General features: G+C 40.8%; 2 protein-coding genes across 6 annotated transcripts in view; both read left to right on the top strand.

Annotated features, from left to right (window-relative positions):
• Window positions 1-14,519, top strand: part of LOC144823936 (sperm-specific sodium:proton exchanger-like) — an 8,804,346-nt gene that overhangs the window by 6,770,766 nt on the left and 2,019,061 nt on the right. The window lies entirely within an intron of this gene.
• Window positions 3-5,829, top strand: LOC144823937 (uncharacterized). 4 transcript variants are annotated; one of them, XM_078682874.1, is made up of 5 exons: window positions 3-3,784; window positions 4,416-4,526; window positions 4,638-4,737; window positions 4,839-4,928; window positions 5,217-5,829. In XM_078682874.1, the coding sequence occupies exon 1, from the start codon at window positions 385-387 to the stop codon at window positions 2,743-2,745; it is 2,361 nt and encodes a 786-aa protein (XP_078539000.1). In that variant the 5' UTR covers window positions 3-384; the 3' UTR covers window positions 2,746-3,784; window positions 4,416-4,526; window positions 4,638-4,737; window positions 4,839-4,928; window positions 5,217-5,829. The 4 variants fall into 4 exon arrangements, with proteins under 4 accessions (XP_078539000.1, XP_078539001.1, XP_078538999.1 ...); XM_078682875.1 differs by lacking the exon at window positions 4,839-4,928; XM_078682873.1 differs by having other exon boundaries at window positions 4,839-5,829.

Below are 14,519 nucleotides of genomic sequence, written 5' to 3'. Positions count from 1 at the left end.
TACAGCTGTTGAGGAAGCAAAGAACTGTCTGGATAGAATTCAATCTGAAATGAAAGACTTTGACACCTACCTTACTAATAAGAAGACTGAGAAACTACGTAAAGATGTGAGGTGGTTCACAAAAGAGAAAATTTATCCTTATCTCAACCCGACCCACTATCAACAAACCACATCAGGTAACTATGATTCAAACTCAGAGAGTTACCAACATAGGAGATACACTAATTTCTCAGACTCTGGTTCTTCCGGGTCTGATGGAGATAATTATCAAGACTCAAACCCAGGCCAATACAATCCTAGACCATTTAGGGGGAGAATGAACCAACGACCTTTTCATGCACGTGGTTTTTTACCCCGGGGCCCATATCGAGGAAGGAATGTCCGATGGCAGGATCAGGGGGCACAACATCAGATGAGCCCTCAACCTCCTCAACAATATGTCAGGACCCGAAACCAGCAGTATTGGTGGTAGATGGCACCTTTGAGAGTGCTAATCCCAGTGGGGAGAGTCTACCCATCTATAACCTATCAACACACAATCTTGCACCTGAAGACCTCAAAATACTTAGCAAAGGTTTGTCATTCGTGCCTAGCGTGTGCTTGAATAAGTTTAAACTATATGAGGATTTATTCGCTTTCTTTCGCAAAGTTAGGCTTAACAGATTCTTTTCAGACAGACCGACCAACAGTGTGGATGACAATTTATCTAATTGTAAACCACCATCCACGTTTACTCCGACTTTGGACATGGTGGGAGCTGAGGTTCGTATCTTCGAACAAAGTGTCCTTCGGGACATTGAACGTGTCATTAAGAACCCTCAAAAACCCAAACTTAATCTGTCCAAATTGGAACTGACATCACTAAATAAACTGAAGGCAGACCCCTCTATTGTCATTAAGCCTTGTGACAAAGGTGGAGGCGTTACAGTGTTTGACAAAACCTTGTATGACCAGAAAATGATGGAGATGCTGGCAGTTACAGACCATTATCGACCGGCACAAAGAAGGGAGATAGACAGATTGAATGTACGTATACATGAGATGACTCAGGAGGCATTCAGGGAAGGATTCATTTGTGAGGATGAACTTGCTTTTCTGAATAAATCTTGTCCGATCATCTCGGCCCTATATGGCCTCCCTAAGACTCATAAGTCTGAGAGTGACCCCCCCATGAGACCAATAATATCTACCATCGGTTCATGCACGGAGCCCCTGTCCAAATATGTGGACACTTTTTTGTGTCCTCTCACACAGAAATATTCGTCATATATCCGGGATACGGGCGACATCATTAAAAAAATTGAAGGTTTACCTTTTGATCCAGAGACTGACATTCTTGTGACGCTCGACATTGAGGCACTCTATACCAACATACCTCAGTGTCGAGCGTTACGAGCGGTGTCATCCCTTCTGGATAGATACCCTAACAACCGCCCAGACATGTTCATCTTACAGTGTCTTGAAATTGTTCTTTTGAACAATTTTTTTGAATACAATGGCTCACTCTTTAAACAGATTAAAGGCACCTCGATGGGAGCATCTTGTGCCCCTAGTGTAGCCAACGCATTTATGGGTGAGTGGGAATTATGCAACATCTTCAACGAGTTGGCGCCCTTCTTCGAAAATGTCTCCGGATGGAGGCGTTTTATAGACGACATTTTGTTTGTTTGGAGGGGGTCGGTGGAAATGTTGGAATCTTTTGTTCTTTGGCTAAATGCCAGCGACGCAAATTTGAAATTTACCGTGAACTATAATAACCATAGGGTAGATTTCTTAGATATCAGCATTGAAGGGACAACTGGTGAATTGAAGGTCTGCTTGTTCAGGAAACCAACCGCAAAGAACACCATTCTCAAATTTGATAGCTTTCACCCAAACTGCCAAAGAGAGTCTATTCCTTTTGGCGAATTCTTGCGGATTCGCCGAAATTGTACGGATATGGAAACATATCATAAGCATGGAGACGAATTGAAGGATAGACTGTTGAAACGAGGCTACCCACATCGTCTTGTACGACATGCTTTCAAGAGGGCAAAATATTACGACAGAATGGCCCTACTCCAGGGATCGAAACAACCTGAACATAACCGCATCACCTGTGTGGTAAATCATTCCACCTTAAATTTCAAGATTAGGAATATCATAAATAAAAACTGGAAAATCTTGAATGTGGATGATCAAGTACCGGCTTTGCCACTGCCCCTCCTGGCATATAGGAGGAATCAGAATTTGCGGGATATGTTGGTACATACCCGTCAAATCAAAAGACCCCCTACGGAAGGCCTTTGCCCTATTCCGGGGCTCCCCATCATTTTGGGCAACCACAGGTGTGGCTCCTGCCACGCTTGTAACTCTGCTATTGTCTCAGAAACTGTAGAATATAACAACAAGAGTGTCAAGCTGCGTCATTTGACCAACTGCCGCAGTAAAAACATCATATACATTCTATTCTGCAGCTGCGGACTTGCCTATGTAGGTGAGACCGGCCGAGAATTTCGGGTACGTTTCAGTGAGCACAAATCGGCGATAAGAACAAAGAGAACGTCAGCCCCCTTGGTGGAGCATTTCCTCGAAATGAACCATGATGAACAAGAGATCAAATGGTGCATTTTGGAGAAAGTGCAACCAAAATTAGGCCAAATGGTAGATATTACACGCAAGAAAAGGGAAACCTTTTGGATATACCAATTGGATTGCGTGCGACACGGCCTCAATGAGGAAATTTCCTGGTATATCACTCGGTAATAGATCTGAGTCCGTGTATATAGCTCAGGTTACAGTCATATCAACCTGTAAATTTGGGTAGCCTTTGTGATTTCCCAACATGATTGAAGTCCATATTTGATTTTAATGGGCTTATAACTGGTGACAGTGACTTGTCCGGATTGTTGTTTCTTCTGTACTTTATGATAAGAAGGACAACATTAACAACATGGTTGGAGGATTTGTTTCTAATCAAGTCTTCACACTGGCTTCACACATTGTTTTGTAGTTGAGCCTCTAACATTGAGGTGATGTATCATACTAGGTACAGCCCCTCTTGGGTTTGCAGCTGGGAAAACTTTTTTATGAGATCAGGGGAGTCTGATCGTGAGCTTACCGACCTCTGCAACTACGTTCTTCTCCTTGGGCAGCATGAAACCGTTCCAATATGGCGCAGGATTTGTGCTATTGCGGACTCCTATTTACATCACATGTTAGTGGATGTGCCCGTGAAATGGTAGAGAAGTTGATCCACCCGAGTCTCTTACCTTTATGAATTATTTACTCTTTACCGTTTTGGACGTGGAGTTGTAGCAAAGGAATTTGGACTCTGACACCAGACGACTCTTGGCAATCTGACCGATTTTGGCAACTTTATTGCATCCCTGGGCAGTATGACAACTTTCCAAGATGGCGCAGTTTTTGTGCTATTGCGGAGCCCTAGTTATATCGAGAGTAGGAGTCCGCCTTTCTGTTTGACCACCGCGCGTTGTCTACACCACGTGCCCACATAATGGCGAAGAACTGAGTTTATTTCAGTTTTTGTCTTTTTTGTTGTGGACGCCGAGTTTGCTCATACATAGGCGCCTTCATAATTGTTCTGTGTTTACATCACGTATCGATATAACGGAGAGTAACTAGATTGAGTCCAGCCTCTGTTTCCATGATCTGCCCACTCCCTGGGATATCGCGATAATTCATACTTTCTCTACAAATACTTCCGGGTTGCATCAGGGCTCTGTCCGATGTCGTCGTTGACCGTGGCGTTCCGGTTTTACCGTGCACTTTGTGCACATTTGCGGTAAGGGCTCTTTAGGTTTACCTTATGTTAGGAGTAAGAACATGCTTAGAACTGACATTTGTTCGAGCCTAGCGTCTAATGGAAAGTTAGCTCTGACCCTTATTTAGAATACGCTTTTAGTGAACATGCTGGGGACATGTCTCGTGGTATCGCGGCATCTTTGTCGGACTTAATGTCCAGTTCTCGGACATATATGGTAAGGGCCTCTTGGTTCATGTGTTTATGCAGGACTTTGTTTTAATACGAACGTTATGCCGATCTACATGTTTTAAGTCAAGTTAGCGTAGGCGGATATTACACCTTCCGCGTGCTTTATATAGGTCAGGTACCCGTACCCTGAGAAATGTTATTACACCGTTTGTGTGTTTTATGTATATAGGGTGTCCTCACCCTGAGTAATGCTATCCTGGTTCCACGTTAGTCGTGAGACTCCTATTCTGTCCGGAAGCGTTTTACAAGACACAACGGAGAGTGAAGTAACTGGTAAAAGGGAGTCTTGCAATTGAAACCTGATTACTCTGATTACTCGCATTAGGGAGGAGTTAGTGTCTCTTAAAGTAATATAATCGACATGTGTGTTTAGAAAGAGACTGCACACTTATTAAAAGTCTCCATCTTACTCTTTATTTAGAGAATCCTCCTCGGTGGGCATTCAGGTCGGAAACGGAAAGACACGCTCTTGTCTTACAAACTAAGGAATTTCCTGACATAATATGTAAGCAATTTTGCTTACTAACTATAGGTGGGTACCATTTACCTCTATACATGTAATCTATGGACTCTCTGTTGCTTGATTTCATATAGAGACCATCAATGGTCCACTTTTTGCCTTCTCTTTTTCTTTATGGTACAGTCAATCTCAATTAATCCACGGATCAAGCTTTATAATTGGGCGACATCGGGTTCTTACCAATTGGGTATTCTTGGAGAGACACCCATCTCTGGAGAATGAGGTAAGGTATGGCCCTGGGCTGTAGCACTCATGAGTCACATGTATAGTGACCATTGGACTATGATTCTTAATAAAATGTCCCTGATTCTCTTACTGTTATAGGAATGAATAGAAAGAGAATCCTTATACCTGTGATACAGCCACGTACTTGAATACACACCAAGACTTGAATACATACCAAGCCCTCACGGTGTGAGTGTTTTTTGTCCTTTCCTTGCCACTTTTGACCATTGTGGAATTTTTTGAATAGGTCCTGATATATGGGCATTAGGGTTTGTACCATGACGAAACTCGTACGATTTATTGCATCACCTCATTGTAAGATTGACATTAATGCATTCCGGTGTGGAGTTTGACAGTGGTGCGTTACTAAGTTGGGATTGGTGTCAACAATCTGTTTTTATCTTGCTAATAATCTGTGGGTTTTTGCAATTCTTGCTTGGTGACAGCACCTACAACCACTGTCATTATATTTTTTAGGTCCCCTTTGGTCTCACTGGGTTGCAGTTCATCTGGGAAAAGGTCCTGAGGAAGGTGGCCTAGAGCCGCCGAAACGCGCGTCGACTACCAGAGTGCGGGTCTCAATATTCTGGTTGAGACCGTCCTAGTGACAGGGGTCTCCCTGTCTACTAGTACCCAGCTACCTTTTGACATTTGGAGTATTTGTGAATGTGTATGCATGAGTGTGTTAGTTGTTTGTGTGGATGAGAACCTTTTGGGACACATGATTTGTTTTTTCTTCCTTCTTTTTGTAAATGAAATTAATTTTTTGCGGTTTATGTACAATGTTTTTGTAAATAGTGATTTCTTTTTCCTGTTGTATATATTGTGTTAATAATGTATTCTTGTTATATGGATTTTGTGATTTAACTTTCTTTGGTGTTTCCAAATAATTAATTTTGTATCATATTTGTGAGAGTAATGCTAATACCTCAAAGTATAAATTATGAAAATAATAAATGATATATATTTTTGAAAAAAATGAGAAAAAAATGTGGTTGGTGTAACTCTGTCACTTTTTATATAAAGAATACGATTAATACAGATCTGGAATAACTGAGGCCTAGGAGGGAACTTTTTCTCTTATTGGTTATTTTTTCCCCTCTGTTCCCTGGCCTATACTTATCTCTTTTGAGGGGGTCCCATCATTTTCGCTTTCTAGTGCTCCTGTTTGGTGCCTTTCCTGCGGATTTCCGATCCAGACTGTGGCCAACTGACTTTCCACCCCCCCAATCTGACAAGGGCCTTGCTAAAAACTTGGGTGTCTGGTTCGAGGAAAATTTTAATTTTGTGACACATGTCAAGAAACTCACAGGGATCTGTTTTGGCATACTTAAAACCCTGCGCAAATTCCTTCCTCTTTTGCCGGATGAGGCGAAAGAAACTGTTGTTAGGGCATTGATTCTCTCCCGGCTGGATTATTCCAACGCACTTTTAGTGGGATGCCCAGGCTACCTGATAAAAAAACTACAGGTAGTCCAAAATGCGGCTGCGCGTCTTCTGCTGGGTCTTTCTTCCAGGCAGAGCGTGCGGGTCCTTCTTCGCCACCTTCATTGGCACCCTGTTGAGGCCTGCTTGAAATTTTAAATGCTAGTGATTGTCCATCGGGCCTTGTATGGATTGGGCCCAGTATATCTACAGAAGCGCTTTTTGTTCTATATTCCTTCTAGGACTTTGCGGTCTTCGGACCAACTTCTTATTCAGAACCCGCGCTTTTTACGCCAGAGGCTGGGGGGCTGCTCTTTCACTCGTAAGGCTGGTTTAGCTTGGAATGAGCTTCCTCTTGCTCTTAGGAGGATTGTCTTTAAAAAGAACCTAAAAACACTATTATTTTAAGTACATTTTCCTGTCTAGCTGGTGGGGGGTTTAGGGTAGCAGCGCCGGGATACTCTTAGTAGCTGAGCGCTTTAGAAATGTAGTATAACATAACATAACGTAACATTGTGAATTTTATCTCCACTGTACTGCATGAATATATGTTTTAGTGAACCGTGGCAAATCGTTGACACCAGAACTTCCTGTTTAATCAAATATTATTGTGTGGCAGCAACTCAACCATGCAAGTTCACAATATGGATCTTGTCTGCACCTCCACCCTTTTTGAAACCTGCTGGCCCTCCCCCATTGATCTGGCAACAGTGGAAAGACACTTTTGAGGCTTATTTATAAGCCATTGACAGTGATACTTTCACTTCTAAAAAACAAGAAAACACTTTTAGTCTACAATCTGGATGCAGAAGAGAGGAATATTCTGAAAACCGTGCCATTGGAGGTTGTTAGCACTCATGTCAGTAGCGGGAAGGTACAATTCAGCAAAACAGAACTCATTTGTTTCAGGTGTGGTCGCAAATCTCATCTGGGGAATGCCAAATTCTGTTTTCGCCTTCCACCAGACTTGCTTCAAGTGCGGTAGAAAAGGACACCTTGCACTGATGTGCAAAGCTACATCAGCCCCGAAATCCTCCATGCCATTGGGAACGGTTTGGAAAATTCGGATAAGGAGAACAGTGTATTACTAATGTTATCCTCCTCACCTGTGCATACTGTTGGGGAACTAGGGGTATCTGCCTTGCTGGGATCTCGTAAGAGAAAACCTCCAAATTGTGTGGTCATAGTGAACAATGGGAAGATCAACTTCTTGGCTGAATATGGTTTTCCTTTTATGCTTCTAAACCAGAAAGATTTTGAGGAGTTGGAGGACATTCAGCTGCAACAATCCAGTATAAAGATCTGGATTGCAGGAGGGTGGATGTTTTTGGGAAAATTCAGGGAAGTCTTGAGTTTGATGGCAACTCTGCCACTGGACCTATTTATGTCATGAAAGAAGGTGCAAATCTGTTGGGATGGCATGAACAAGGCAAGTTAAGGATAATGTTGGACCCTAACCAACCTGACATGGTGTTATCTAGTCAGAGAATGAAGGAGTCCAGTTATGGGTCCCGTCAACTTCTTGATCCTATAGGGGAATGGTTGGGCATTTGATGGCTGATTAATGGGTCCGTATCTATCCTGAAGTGCTTAGCGAACGTTTAGGCGAGTTAAAGGGTTTTCAACATAAAATCATCATCAAGTATAGTGCTCGAGTGATTGCCCGTAGAGTGCGCAAAGTACCACTAAGTTTGCAAAATGAATTGAAGTTGGAGTTGAAAATGTTATGTGACATGGGGATAATTAATCCCATCGAGCGGTCTGAGTGGTAGGCGGCCATAGTTTTGGTGTGCAAGGCAGACAAGTCCAGAAGAATTTGTGTGGACTTGCGTGATCTTAACTCCAACATTTGGATTGATCGCCAGCCTTTTCCAAACATTAATGAAATGTTGGCAACTTTAGAGTTTTTCACCTCCTTAGAAGTTTCCTCAGAGTAACATCAAGTTGAGTTCTGGAAGGATTCTAGACATCTCAAATCTTTTGTCATGCCCGAAGCATCTTACTGTTATATACGTATGCCTTTTGATTGAGCATCGGCATCAGCGTTTTTTCAACGCCTTATGGGAAATTTATTTGGTAGCATGTTGGGGGTGGTGTTCTTCCAGGATGACATAATAGTTTATGGGAAGACTGAAACCGTACACGATGCAAGAGTGAAAGAGGTTCTGTGAAATCCAGTGGGTTAACTCTGAGGAGGGACAAGTGCAAATTCTTCCAAGAAGCGGTAGACTATTTGAGTCACCGCATTTCTGCTGGGGGTGTGGAGCCTAGAATGGAAATTTTGGAAGCTATACATAATGCTCCAAGACCTGTTGTTAAGGACCAATTGCATTCCTTTCTTGGGTTTGTAGTGTATTTCGTAAAATTTGTAGGAAATTTCTCTGATTAAATTGTGTGCCTGCGTGATTTGTTGAAGAAGTACAAGGATGTTGTGTTCTTTTAAAAAATTTAGAATGGCGGGAGATTGTTTTTCCAGGCCAAATCCATTAATGTTCCAGGAGCATATCGTCAGACTATGGTTAATGGGGGTTCAATCGGTCTTGTTACTGGATAGAATCCCCGACACCCATAGCCAGTCTGTTTCACCAAGATTTCGTTGGTCAATTGCTTGGTCAGTGGTTCCAGTTGGGGAACTGCCTCTTGCGGATCTCAATACTGAATATGGGGTTAAGGAGGAGCTAAAAGTGTCTGCCTGGTTGTTTTCCAATATTGAGGGGTAACGAGGGGCACTTGGTATTGTTATTGTTATACCACAGGTTTTAAATTGGTTGATTTTCGTCAGGACCAAATCCCGGATTGCCGGTGATACCAGTGTTACTTGTGTAGCTTTGCCCGTATTGGATCAGGTGAATGGAACAAATTTGATAGCGATTATATCTCTCAATTGTAGATGATTTAGATCTGATAGGGATTTGAAGAGTTTCAATATATTCCCTCGGTTAAGGATGTCGTGGGGGCCCCTTGAAGTAAATTCTGGAATAAGCAGCAGTTTGGTGCTCTCTTTGCTGCTTTGGGACTCACTGGGCTCATTGACCATTGCTGGCTGTATTTGCTTTGGTTTTTCCTCGAGATGCTTTCTTGAATATGTGGGTATGGTGAATGATAAAAGGGGCAATTCTTTATGGTTGGTATTTAAGGATTGTTGGAGACGACTTTTGTTAGTAGACACCGATTTGCAACGGCTTGATGAGTTGGTATCGTGCTCACGACCTGATTCTATAACTGTGCTCTGTGTACATAGGTTATTCTCCTCGACGATAGGAAGATGAGGGAAACTGGTTTCCTGGGCTGGCATGCAAATAGTTGCTGGACAATGTTGCTCTACTTTCGCTTCTGGAAGCTTAGAGAATGATTGTATGGAACTAGAAGTATGTTTTAGTGGTTGTTTGTGCTTTCAGTAAATGGGTTGAAGTTTATCCTAATATAGACAATATAGCTGTTCCAACTGCAAAGGTACTTCTGAAGGAGTTCTTTCCCCGTTTCGACTTGCCCCGTTTAATTTGGAGTGATAACGAAAGTCACTTTAATGCCAAGGTCATTCAGTTAATTTGTGATGGTTTGCACATAAAACAGAAGTTTCATGCTGCAAACCACCCACAGTCAGCAGGTGTGGTTGAGAAGTACAATGGTACTCTCAAACTGAAATTGGCAAAGATTCAGGAGACAGGGTTACAATAGCCAGATGCCCTACCATTAGCACTTTTGTCAACAAGAACTACAGCACATTCTAAGACAAGATTGTCAGCGTATGAGGTCGTGTTTGGCCTCCCGGTATCATATTTGGGTATATTCTTTTCTCCCTTATTACCACCACTTAATTGAAAAGTATGCAAATATATTCCGAGCAAACCAGATATGCTGTTGGCTTCATCCAAGCTGAGAGAAGTGGTGTGTGCGCAGTAGTAGGAGACAAATATGTAGTCTGGATCACACAATGGAAACGAATATTACTCAACATATTTAGACATCTTGGAAAATGTTAAAGGAATGGAGAACGGAAATTGGAGTTAGTCCCTCTTTGGTGGATGGGGTTGGATCCTTGGCAGGGTGATCTATTTCATTGTGATTCTGATTGTTTGCTATGTTCTGTAACAGTGTCTACCCTTATTTTGCTCTTATTGCACCACCCGTCCCGTACCTAAGAGAATATCGATCCAAGATACCAATGTGACAATTATGATCCAGTGAACAATGCCATGCAGATAGATGAGATCCATCAAACTTTTTTAAAATCATCTAAATAACAGAATAGAAATATCCAATAATAAGAGGTTTCACAATAGCCCCATAGATCATAAAACGTCAGTTGCAAACAGGTTAAATTAACAATAGAGAAAAGGAAAAAAAAAGATAGCCTTAAATTAGACAAGACATTAAAGATCAGATACAGTATTCCTACATCAATAACTAGGTTAACTAGGTCACTAAAATGCCCATAAAGCAGTCAAATATAAATCCGGGTAAAGCTGAAAGAAGATTAAGGCAACTAATGATGTTTGGATGTACTGAAAATTAACTGCAACGTCACCTGCCAGATCTATAACAAGCTAAGTTGTCTAGAGAGCATTAGGTCTAATAAATTATGCAAACATATCAACATATAGGTCATAATTAATATTTTTTGCCCTATTGACTTACACCATTTTTTTTTAAAGTGTAGCTAAAGTATCCATATTGTAATAAAGTGCTGTAAAATAGGTGACTATAGTGCAATAAAAGTGCAAACTAGTATACAAATATGTTGACAAATACATTTGTTAAACTTTCTGTGTATTAGGAAAGTCTTTAAAAATGTAAGCTCTTATTTAAATTATTACATTTTTCAGTTGAAATGGGCCGCCCAGATTTTTTCAAACTTCTTAATCCACCAATTTGTAATGCATATAAGCGCTCACTGTTCCTAAAATATTTCATTTTCCGAACCCATTCACATTTTGTTGGTACCAGGTCTAATTGCCATCTCTAAAGCTGGAGTGACCTGGCGACTGCCATTGCAATATAAAGAAACCTAACCAAGTTATCAGAGAGATGTAAAGTACTTTCAACCAATTATTAGACTCTAATATGATGAAACATTCAGCCTCCAGATGACGAAAAATCTCATTCTAGATTCCCTGAATTGAAGGGCACTGTGATATAATATGCGTCCTATTGGTTGTCGGTTGATATAAGCAACAAAAACACTGACCGGATTGGCTGGGGTAAACCTTGGAAAAAAAATGGGGTTCTATATACAAGACATTTACTGAAGAATAGCATCTGGTGCCATTTTGCTCCCCTTAATGTTGTAAAGTTAAGTTTATTTATTTCAGACCACATACTCACTTTTGCTATTGCTTTCTCAGAGAGATCCAAACCACTGATAGGGACCTACAAAAAAAATTCCACTGTCCTCGTTTTCCTGACTGTGATTTCTTCGAAAAGAGCGTGTGCCAGCTTTTTATGTTCATTAATCTGTATCAGATCCAAATTGTTAAAGAACCTCATCAGAATACTAAAAGACCCATGAAGAAGGAAATCATTCTGCATTAGCTCGTATATTCCCGAAATATTCATCCACCTATCAATCCTAATGAAATATGAGATCTTCCGAAAGCTGGCCTTAGACCATTTTTGAATAATCTTGGTCAATTCTCTAGCTCTAAATACTGAAGTGAGTTCGGATAGTGGGGTTGAAGGATTAATAACTGGAATTGTATATCTCCTTTAAAAATCCTGATGTTTATAAAAGAACCACTGCATGCACTTATAACACACTAATTTGGGAGATTTCGAAATTTATAATGGACAGAGTTTATGATGCTCTTTACAGATTAAATTCATAAAATAATTTAGGAATAATCCGGTATTCAAATCTGACTTAAATCTAGACAAATATTGTGCACAATATGCAGAATATTAATCCCAGGGATTAGAGAGGGCTAACCCACTATTCTCCACCTCCTCAGGTGCTTGGTGCAAAACAGAGAGTTTTCTTTCCCCTAAGAAAGGATGTAAACATGGACTCTAATTTGGCAAAAAAGGTGCTGTTGAAACACACAGAGTTGCAGAGAATAGAACATTAAATTGCAGGAGCACAGACATCTTAATCAGAGAAACCCTTGCCATAATAGTCAATAAGAGAGAGAGAGTCACACCAAAGCAGTAGATCCTGTACTTTCAACAGAAGCGGGACATACATTAAATCATACAAGTCAATGATTTAAGACGAGAAAAAAAAACGGTTATCTTGTTGGTTTAGTATTTAGACAGGACAAAATATCAGGATGTAACACATCGGGCTTGCATCCACACTGGATTTTTTCTGTTTTCTTTTTATTGATGTTATACCCCTGAGCAATTCATACAGCTCAAAAACCTCTAAGACTTTTTTTTTACCCCCAAATGCCCTCGATTATAAGCTTATCCATTTAGTTTTCCCATAGCAGGTAAAGGGGGGGCGAATATCTGCATTATTTCCATTAGCAATAGCCAAGTTTTCAATAAAAAAGCAAATAAAATAGGGGACAGTGGACAGCCTTTTCTAGTCCCTCGTTTTACACTAATTTGTCCTGCCTTGGAGGCATTAACAATGATATTGGCTTCTGCGTTAAGATATATTCTCTGAATCAACCCTGTGGTCTTGGGATGTATACCAAAACGGGAGAGGATATGGAATAAAGTATCTCAGACCACGAGGTCAAACATCTTCTCGGCGTCTAACAGAAGGACCAAGGATTATATTTTCTTTGTCTCAAAATAATCTAAAGCTTCTGTGAGATAATGCATGTTAGTCCCAAGCAGTCTTCCTGCTATAAACCCATTTTGATCAGAATATATCAGCATTGGGGCTCTAACATTGAATTTATTGGCTAAAAGTTTGGTGATGATCTTGTAGTCAGAGTTAAAAAGTGTGACTGGGCAATATGAATTGGGGTCTTAACAGTTCCCTTTTTTAAATGAAGGGGGATCGGGCCTCCCTCTAAGATTGAATTAACAACCAGCAAAATAAATTCTAAAAAAACATCTAAAACTCGGCTTGGAGAGCATCCAGTCGACAGTCTTTGCGGTTCGGGAGTTTTTTTATGATATCCCCCAGCTCTTCTCTGGAAAAATGGTGCATCATTCTGCTTTTATCGGCCTCAGATAGTAACGGAATTTCCGGTTCCTGGAGAAACTTGACCAGGGATGCCTTATCAATGGATAGATTTTGACCATAGATATTCTTATAGTGTTGAAGCATGATGTCCCTTATAACCACTGGATCTTCACTTCGGGCACCAGTTACAGGGCACCTCAAAGTACTAATCCGGTTACTTGCAGCCTGTTCCCTGGCCTGCCATGCCAGAAACATCCAGATGAAATTGCTCTCTTCATATACCTATTGCCTATGGTTGCTATTAAATGTTTCACATTCTGCATAATAAGCTCCGTCGAGATCCTGTTTGGGCTGATTGAGTTTTCTTTGATTGGGGGCCGAGGGATTACTGAGAAAAATATTGTAGCACCTCTGCACCTCCGGTTCTAAATTTTGCTTTCTTTCCTTATTTTTTCTAAAATTTTCAGCATCCCTCCCATAGCTGGCCCTGAATATAGGCTATCAGAGAGTCCTAAAAAATGAGGGTTGGAGCTGTCCCGTGATTTCTTATGCGAAAGTCTGGTATCTCTGTTTTACAGAGTAGAACCCTACTTTCTTCCGAGAGATGTTGCCTATTTAAAGTCCAACTCTTAGAATGAGAAAAAATCTTACCTAACTCGAGCTCTAAAATCAGCATTGCATGATCTGAAAATCTGTTTAGAAGGAATTTCTGCTGACTAAACATGAGGGACTCAGATAGAAGAAAGAAATGAATGAGTGTGGAGGTGCGAAATCTGCCCGAAAAGCAGGTATATGCAATCTTAGTTAGGAATACTGCCCTCCAGGGGTCGATTATATCCAGTGTTTTCCTATAATTTGGAATAATTCTGCAGGTTTTAGATTTTAATTGTTTTTTAGAAATGGCTGAAGAATCAATTTTGAGATTTGCTATAAAGTAAAAATCTCCCCCTATAATCACTTCCCTTGCAGTTTGTAATAGGGGTTGAAAAAACTCTTCATATGGTGCCGGATTATCCTCTACTGGGGCATTAATTCTTGGCTTGAATGACAAAATTAACCACCTTGGCTTGAAGTTTATTGCCCAAGAAAATCACCGTGATGTGATGCGGAGGAGGAGAAGACACAGTATGTTGCCCAGAACCAAAACATTGAATAATCTGCTAGCTTCCCTTCTCCTATATGAGTTTCTTAGAATTAAAATAATGGCCGGACATTCTGTCTTAATCCATGATTCAATAGCCCGCATTTTCTTTTTATTATTATTGAGTCAGTTTACA

Source organism: Lissotriton helveticus, chromosome 3_1 (assembly GCF_964261635.1).
Source record: "Lissotriton helveticus chromosome 3_1, aLisHel1.1, whole genome shotgun sequence".
Lineage (NCBI taxonomy): Eukaryota > Metazoa > Chordata > Amphibia > Caudata > Salamandridae > Lissotriton > Lissotriton helveticus.
This window is presented reverse-complemented; position numbering and strand designations above follow the sequence as displayed.